The sequence below is a fragment of the Nicotiana attenuata genome, chromosome 3 (assembly GCF_001879085.1).
Source record: "Nicotiana attenuata strain UT chromosome 3, NIATTr2, whole genome shotgun sequence".
NCBI classification, from domain to species: domain Eukaryota; kingdom Viridiplantae; phylum Streptophyta; class Magnoliopsida; order Solanales; family Solanaceae; genus Nicotiana; species Nicotiana attenuata.
In genome coordinates this window covers 17,262,533-17,271,174 of record NC_031991.1, presented here as the reverse complement: position 1 = coordinate 17,271,174, position 8,642 = coordinate 17,262,533, and the positions used below count along the sequence as shown (strand labels likewise).

Here is an 8,642-nt window from a genome sequence, read left to right as displayed (position 1 = left end):
AACGTAACGGATTGTAGTAAAAAATAAGATGTTATCGTGCATTACTGTAATTGATTTTGAAAAGTTTTCTTGAACTTGTTATTTTGAAATTGATATGGAATCGAATTATAATGTGGCACAAGGTCTTTGTCGTGCAAGGATAATTGACATGTGTGTGGCACGAGGTCTTTGCCGTGCAAGGGTAATTGATAATGTAGGCACAATATGCCATATGTGTGCGATTCCATTTGATGACTTGTTATTGAAGTTCGGTCTTACTTTTATTAAATTGCTATTATTTGTTATAATAAGACTATAGTTATTTTTTATCTGCTATACTTTTCGTTGCCAATCTTGGATATATTGCACAGATAATTTGACAAGTGAGTATCTTTTGACTTAAAAACCTCGTCACTACTTCTTTGAGGTTAGTCATGATACTTACTGAGTACATGATATCGGTTGTACTCATACTACACTTTTGTACCATGCGTGCAGATTTTGAAGCTGGGTAGCCGTAAAGAGGGAGCTTTGCATTGGAGGCGTACCCACGTGCCGAATTTTTGTATTAATTTTTGCATTCTTTTTTTTGATTTGCACCGGGTGTTCGAGTCTCTAAGAGCCCCGACTAATCCCGGGGGTGCACAGGCTTAATTTTTGCATTCTTATCTATTATTTATTTGATAATTTTCAGTTTCAGTTAAGTTACATGTTGGTTGCTTTATCTAGCGGGTTGGGTTAGGTGTCATCATGACTTAGTGGGTTTTGGATCGTGACAAAATTAATATAGGTTGAGCTAATGTGCAACAAGTAAAACTTTAGGGTTGCAGTTTGAATTCCCCTTCACCTTCTCATTAACCCAAAATCCACATTAATACTAATTAAACAAGATGGTCTTTAATAAATAAAACTTGAAGGTCAATTGATTTGAATAGAGGTCATATGGCCAACTTGCCCTACCTAGTTATGGGTACACCTTATGTTTTTCAAAACTAACAACTTAACACCCTAGTTAATTGAAAGACTCAAATTATAATTGTGTAGGATTCCAATAGTATAGAGGGTTAAGTGTTTGATTTTAAGATATATTGGTTGTATCTATAAATGAGTCATCACATTTCTGTAGGATTTTCATAGTATAGGAGTGTTGTAAGTGTTTAATTTAAAAAACATGGAGTGTATATGTAATTGAATCAATATGCTTGTGTAGGATTTACATAATATAGGAGTATAAGTGTTTGATTTCAATATACATGAAGTACATCTGTAAATAACTCATATTACAAGGTATTTAGTTCAATTACCCTTGCATGCATCTTAAGTCAATTACCTTGTAAAATAATTGACATGCTTTGGGAATTGGTAGATCTAGAATATTTTTGGACCAAAAGGAATAATCTAAATGCTCAAGTCATAGAAACAATATTAATCCTGGACTGAACTTATTTAAAGTAAATTGTATAAGTCAAATTAAGGTACATCACATAAAAAGTTAAGATACAAAGATATTTACATGCTAATCCCAGTAAAAGTATTTCTTAAGACCTTCTATTTCAGTCGTTGCTGCTCCATCTAAAAAGTCAAAACAAAGAATCAGACACCTATCAAAACTAACACACTGAGCAGGGCGACAACTAAATCAACTAGGGGTCGTGAGATAGTAATCCCAGGATAACCTATCCCAGCATATAGAATTAATATTGACAATCCCAGGATTAATACAAAAATACTGAACCTTCAATAAGAAATAATTCTAGAATAACTAATCCCAGCATAACTTGTCCATCAACCAAACGACCCCCTAAAGTGGTGGATGAACCGAGACACAAACTGCTCTATAAGGATTATCCCTTATAGAGCCTTATAAAAAATTCTGTATTGGAATATGTTCAACAATCCATAGTCACAATTACAAGGTTAAAAAATTGGCATCAAGAATTTCAAAGACAGAAAATCCATAATTATCATTGACATTTATAGATCAGCTCTTCCTGGATATCTGGGAAAGGGAATCACATCTCGAATGTTTTCCATCCCTGTCGCGAAAAGAATCATCCGCTCAAAGCCTAAACCAAAACCACTATGTTTGACAGTACCATAGCGTCTCAGATCAAGATACCACTCATATGGCTCTAATGGCAGACCCATATTCGATATCCTGCAAAGAAATATATTATATTGTCAAAAGATCAGTTAAATGATCAAATACACAAACATTATCCTTACATATTGCAAATTTACAGTACCTTGATCTGAGAACCTCATAATCCTCTTCCCTTTGGCTACCTCCTATTAGTTCTCCAACCTGCAGACAAATGCAGACATGCATTTAGGCAGCAGATAGATTAATAACTCATATGGGTCGCCAGTACTCACGATCTGAAAATAGAAGGTGACGGAGGATGCAATGCCAAAGACCGCTGTTGGATCTTGTATATGATTCTTCGTTAAAAGAATGCAGTTGTTCTTCCTTTTGTTATATTTAACTTTCATGTAAAGCTGAAGGCATGCAGGCTGGTCGGGTACACAATTGCTATCACTATATAAATCATTTTAGGCAAAAGTCCAGTCTGTTTATAGTCTATGGTGGCCAAAAAGTTTTCATTTCCAGTATTACAGTAAGTGCTGAATTGTGTGGAAGCAAAATTAAGATGGAGCAACTCTTGCTTCTATGTAATACTGATTCATCCATTTCATTTGACATTGCAGCCTATGTAAGTCCATTCTCTTACAGCCTACAAGAGATGCATGGACTAGCTGCAAGCAATCAGTTAGTCTGCATGGCATTAGCTTGTGCTGATGCCTCATTGATGCCCAGAGGTTTCAGTAATGCACTATCCAAGGTGGGTGGTGTGGTAAACCATTATCTTTAAGACTAGAGTATGTAGTCCACCATTGCTACAAACAGAATATGCAAACCTTTGGTACAAGCAGATCCATCGCAGCAACTGTCTTGTTGTCTTCATTCACCTTCATGTAAAATGCTTTGATGCCTTTTGGGTAGTTGAACACTATAACAGGTGATTTAAAATGCTCTTCGGTCAAATATCTAGCAACAAGCCAATCAGGAATCAGAATAAGTACAGAAATATACCAATCCAACTGATTATATTATCGTAATGGATAAGAAGGTACCTTTCATGTTCAGATGCCAAGTCAATTCCCCATTCTACTTTATTCTCAAATGTCTTCGTTTTGGATGCTTCTTCCAGAATGACTATTGCTTCTGTGTAAGTTAAGCGATGGAATTTGGATGAGGTGACCATTCTAAGTCTACCTAGAGCACCTTTGTCTATAAATTTAGTGATAAATTCCATGTCATCAAGACAATGGTCAAGCAGCCACTGACAGAGAAATTTCACATATGCCTCAGCACAGTTCATATCATCCTAAACAAAAAATTTAAATTGTGAATAATGCGAATCAAGGAAAGCAAAGAATACAAATAACCAATCAAATCAAATAGCCCAATCAAAAACATCATAGGAATACACTTCAAGTCCAGAAGAAAAGGAGTCGGAAGATATGTTAAAATGGTATAAAAAATTGCTTCCAGCACTGATCAACTTTTCATCATGGAAAACAAACCACTAAACGGTAATTTTCTTTTTGCGACAAGAAACCAAACCACCTAGTGGTAATCTCTACTCATTCCCAATAAATTCTATCGAAGTAGATGTAGAATTTGGCAAAAGCTTTTTACTCTATTTTCGTCCATGTGCAGATAATATCCAGATTATGACTAGGAAAAGTATTTATGATACCAAAGTTCAAACATTTTTAACTTGAATCCACATCTCTGTTGGTATCAAAAACTTCTGGTAGCTGCGAAGTAGTTCGATGAGAAGACGATGCAACTGATGCATGATACCTTGAGATCAGCAAAAGCAATTTCAGGCTCCACCATCCAGAACTCTGCAAGATGCCTGGAAGTGTGGGACTGTTCAGCTCGAAAAGTTGGCCCAAAAGTGTAGACACTAGAAAGTGCACATGCATAGGTTTCAACTTGGAGTTGACCAGATACTGTCAAGAAGGCTTGACGTGCAAAGAAATCATCAGCATAATCAATGTTTCCATCCTTTTTAGGTATGCCAGCAGAGCACTTTACCCTCTCTCCCAATTTGAATCTCTCTTGCAACTTCAGGAGATTCTCTTTAGCCCTTGTGAGATCACCGACTGCAGCACTGATCTGCTTATTTATGTCTGCAATGTTGGAACCAGCTTTTTCCGTGCTTGCCTTATCAGCTTTGAGCCTAGCAACTGCCTCTCCTTTCTCTTTGACAAGCTGTTCAACAACCTTAATGTCAGAATCTGAAGGAGCAGGATTCTCTTTCAGCTCCTTCTCCAATTTTTCAGCTTCACTTATCAATGTAGTGACCTGGAACATCTCGCCAGCACCCTCGCAATCACTGGTGGTGATGATTGGTGTGTGGATATAAAGAAAGCCATTCTTCTGAAAGAATGTATGGGTGGCATAAGCCAAGGCATTACGGATTCTTGCAACTGCAGATATCTGAAATGTACAAAACCAAAAAGAGAAATGGATTGTAGTTAAAGAATGCGTGAATTAAATACTAAATAAACTGCAAGACTCAAGATATATTTATGCTTCTCTAGGACGTTTCAGAGAGAGAGAGAGAGAGAGAGAGAGAGAGAGAGAGAGAGAGAGAGAGAGAGAGAGAGAGAGAGAGAGAGAACGAAACAGAAGAAAAACTTACCCAGTGTAATCCCACTATACAGAAGCAATATCAAAATAAATTTGTAAGCTCAGACTATGACATCCTCATAAAATGACAAAAGACAAAGTAGTTCCATATGCATGTAATCCCTAATTATGAGAATATGTTTTATTTGTAAAATTAACCAACATAAAATGATACAAATTTGTTTTGTGATCTCACATATTTCAGCACTGATGATTGTTGTCGCTAACAAAGGAGCAAAACAGGCCACCACGTATCTTCTTTCAAGAAGCATAAGGACTAATTGCATCAATCAATCCTACCTCACTTCAAAATAATTTGTCATTATTCCGTTTATATAGAAACATAAGCAAAAAAACAAGCTGGGTATGAAACTCAAAAATATTTGGAAATCAAAGAGCAAATAAGGAAGTTCCACAAAACTTCTATTAAGAAAAACAAGGTCCCCTAACATGAATATCCCTTGATCCCTCCATTTCCAGCTCAATAAAAGAAGTGCAAGTATAAAACGTGAACATGTAATTTATCATAAGGTATCACAGAAGTGCAACTAAAAATTAAATCATTTCTCATTGAATGGACACGGTGTATTGCCAATACAAGTATTTTTATTCCACATTAGAGCATTGACTAATTCACTATTGGCAGAGTAAACAGAAAGTCCTACTCCCTCTATCACAATTTATGTGATGCACTTTCCTTATTAGTTTGTCCCAAAAAATAATATCTTTACATATTTAGAAAGAATTTAACTTTTAACTTGTCATCTACCGTTAATGAAAAAAGTTATAGTCACAAATATGACTTGTTTTAGACCACAAGTTTTAGATCACAAATTTCAAAAGTATTTTCATAAAATTCATGCCCAGTCCAACAACATAACCTAAAATGGGACAGATGGAGAAATATAAATCAAGAAACAAAAGAGAAAGAGTGAGAAAGATCATTACAGTATTAGTTCGAGGCCGCAGATGAACAACATCTCTAAGAAACTCAAGAGTTAATTTAGTCTTGGGCAATGGATACTTGCCAGCATCAACGGTACCAACGGACAGAACCTTCTGGACACGAAGCTCAACTTTTTGCTTTGCACCTTCAGGAGGTAACTTCAGCTCACCTTCTACGTGGACACAAGTGCCAGTAGGTACCAAATCTCCAAGTTTATACACAGCACTATCCACAATTACCTGTAGATTTGCAGGGCATGATCCATCATTCACTTCCAGGAAGGCAAAAGAACCCTTTCCCTGTTCTCTACCGGTTTTAACCCAACCCCCAATTTTCACAACTTTTCCGGCGAGTCCAGCTCCACCGTCAGGACGGCCAAGAATTGAACGGACAGGAACGCGTTGGGAGAATTGAGCCTCCTCAACGCCGTCACTTAGGGAGATTTTGTCCACCTGCGGCGTGGAATCGTCGACGGACATTGTGGGAATGTTATTATTCTCCGGCGGTTGAGTGGTAGATAAAAGAAATGGAGGGATTTTCGTTTTCGGTTTTGATAAACCCTAGTTGCTTATTTGGCTCGTTTTTTTCTTTTTGTTAATTCCAATTAACCCCAAAAGTTTTGGTTATTGATTAAAAAAAATGCACCTCGGGAAAAAAGATACAATTAAAAGATTCCAGCAAAATGAATAATTAGAGAAATTTTGTTTTATATATCGCATACTCAACATAACTTAACCCAAAAAACTAACCAAATATTGTTAGAGAAATTTATGTAGGCGCTATTGTTACTTGACAAGTGATATCATGGATATTACTTTCTTATTTTAAATAACTAACCAATTATTGTTAGAGATGGTTGTTCAAATAGATATTCAACTAGTAAAATCATCTTTTATTTTTATATGTAGGGTGTACGGTCGAAATAGAGCTCCCCTATTGCATGAAAGATCGAGATTGAAACGAGATGGTTTGGAGATCGACCCCGGGTTCTTTCGAGTGAAGGTACGAAGTCAGAACACACGTCTTCGAGATCATCGAGTTCATAACTCCGCAACCGACCCCGACTCCGATTCAGCTCGAGGAAACACTATCGCACCGAATAACAGAAGGCCGAAATATCCGTAACCGGTCAGATGTCACGGCGGAAATCTCAGCACATATCAGCAAGAGACCGGCTAATTAGCTAATCATGAGATTTCTTACCTTTTGTAGAATTGTATCTAAAGTAGGACTCCCCTACAATATAAAGGGGGTCTGATTCCAAAAGCAATACATTGTTATCTCTAGTTCTCATAATCTTGTTATTCTGTTCTAACATCAGTTGAGGCATTTCATGGCTCGAGGGTGATCAAACTCCAAGGCTAAGGTTGTCCAATTTGTGTGGTTTGCATTTATTTTCTTGTCATTAATTTCAATATTAATCTGCTTTCTCAATTTGTATCAAGTTATATCACGTATCCTTAAAACCGCGTATAAATTCAATTATTATTCGTTTTTTAGGGTAAACATGTGACAACTTAGAAAATTTCATAATATTTAGAGACCATTAAAAAAACCTAATGAATGCTCGTTATTTGAATTGCATGCCAGACCCGCAGGCAAAAATAATACAATAGAAAGTGTAAAAGTACTTATACAGTGTTTAAGAAATGTATGGGAATTTGCTTAGTTCTTTTTAAACTTTTTACTTGTTTTTGCCTTTTTGGTAGTGTTTGAACTTTGAAGTGTCCGGCTAGGTGATAAAAGTGCAAAACTTAAATGAAATTTGCTAAGAGTAAAGGTGGTGGAGCATTTTAAAGCGCAAAGTTGTTCGTATCTACGGTGAGTTCGTAGCACATTCCAGAAGGATAAAAAAATGGGACTTAAGAAGCATTAGTTAACCATTGACATGTTTGCCCACTCAAAAGAAACAATACTGAAAGCATAGACTCAGATATTCCAAAAAAAGCTTTTAGGACTCGTCATGAGCACTAGGCACTACGAGTTCCTTGTTATGTCGTTTGGTTGACAAATGCCTCAGAGACATTTATGGACTTGATCGAGTTTTCAAGTCTTATTTTGATACTTTTGTGATTGTATTTAATAATGATATCTTGATATACTCATGTAGTAGAATTAAGCACGTGCTGTAGATTTTGAAAGAATGCAAGTTTTATACTAAGTTCTCGAAGTGTGAGTTTTAGCTTAATTCGGTTGATTTCTTAGGTCGTGTGGTATCAAGGTCATATCCTAAGGGTTACTCCCTCAAACCAAGATTAGGCAAGATACTTATCTTTTGAAGCCAAATCCATCCTCTAAATTGCCTTTCCTTTAAGAAATCACCTCCAACCGGCTTGAATCTAACCAAATAATACTTAATAGGAGTAATGTCAAATAACATCATAGGAATCAATTCCAAACAATAAAGCGTCATTGTTTAATCAATTCTCAAAAAGTCAACAAAAGTCCATACATGCCCACATAATCAAAATATGCATTTGGGTGTAGATCCCATTTACCCATAATCTCACGAGTCCAAATATGTGATAAGATTTCAAATTCTAGTCCAAATTGATGCTCAAAATCTTAAATTATCCTCTCTTAAGTTGTAGACAAAACTCCCAAATTTTACTTTAAAATTTTATGTTTTAGGTACAAAAATCCATAGAAAATCAAGATATATGACCAAATCCAAGTGAAAATTACCTGCCTCCAAGCTTGTAGTGAAATCCCTCTTCAAAATCTTTTCCTCTCGATGGCTAGGGTTCAAAATATGAGATGAATGAGCAAAATTCTGAAAATCATAACTTAAGTTGTCTGCCCAACGATGCCCTTCGTGATCGCGATTATTACCCATGCGATCGCGATGTATAAAATTTTGTCGCCTGCCAGTTCTCTTACGCGATCGCAGATCAGCTTATGCAATCCCAATCCACAACTTGCCAACGCTTCGCGATAGCGGTCGAGCACCACACATTTGTAATGAATAACCTGCCCGCCAGACCTCCTTCTACGCAATTGCGTCCCACCTTA

The 8,642-nt window shown here is 36.5% G+C and overlaps 1 protein-coding gene across 1 annotated transcript; it reads right to left on the bottom strand.

Moving 5' to 3' along the window:
• Positions 1,638-6,204, bottom strand: LOC109223356 (asparagine--tRNA ligase, cytoplasmic 1-like). The gene is made up of 6 exons (XM_019387637.1): positions 5,633-6,204; positions 3,851-4,492; positions 3,115-3,368; positions 2,899-3,028; positions 2,226-2,284; positions 1,638-2,137 (listed from the first exon to the last, which is right to left on the bottom strand). The coding sequence occupies exons 1-6, from the start codon at positions 6,107-6,109 to the stop codon at positions 1,954-1,956; spliced, it is 1,746 nt and encodes a 581-aa protein (XP_019243182.1). The 5' UTR covers positions 6,110-6,204; the 3' UTR covers positions 1,638-1,953.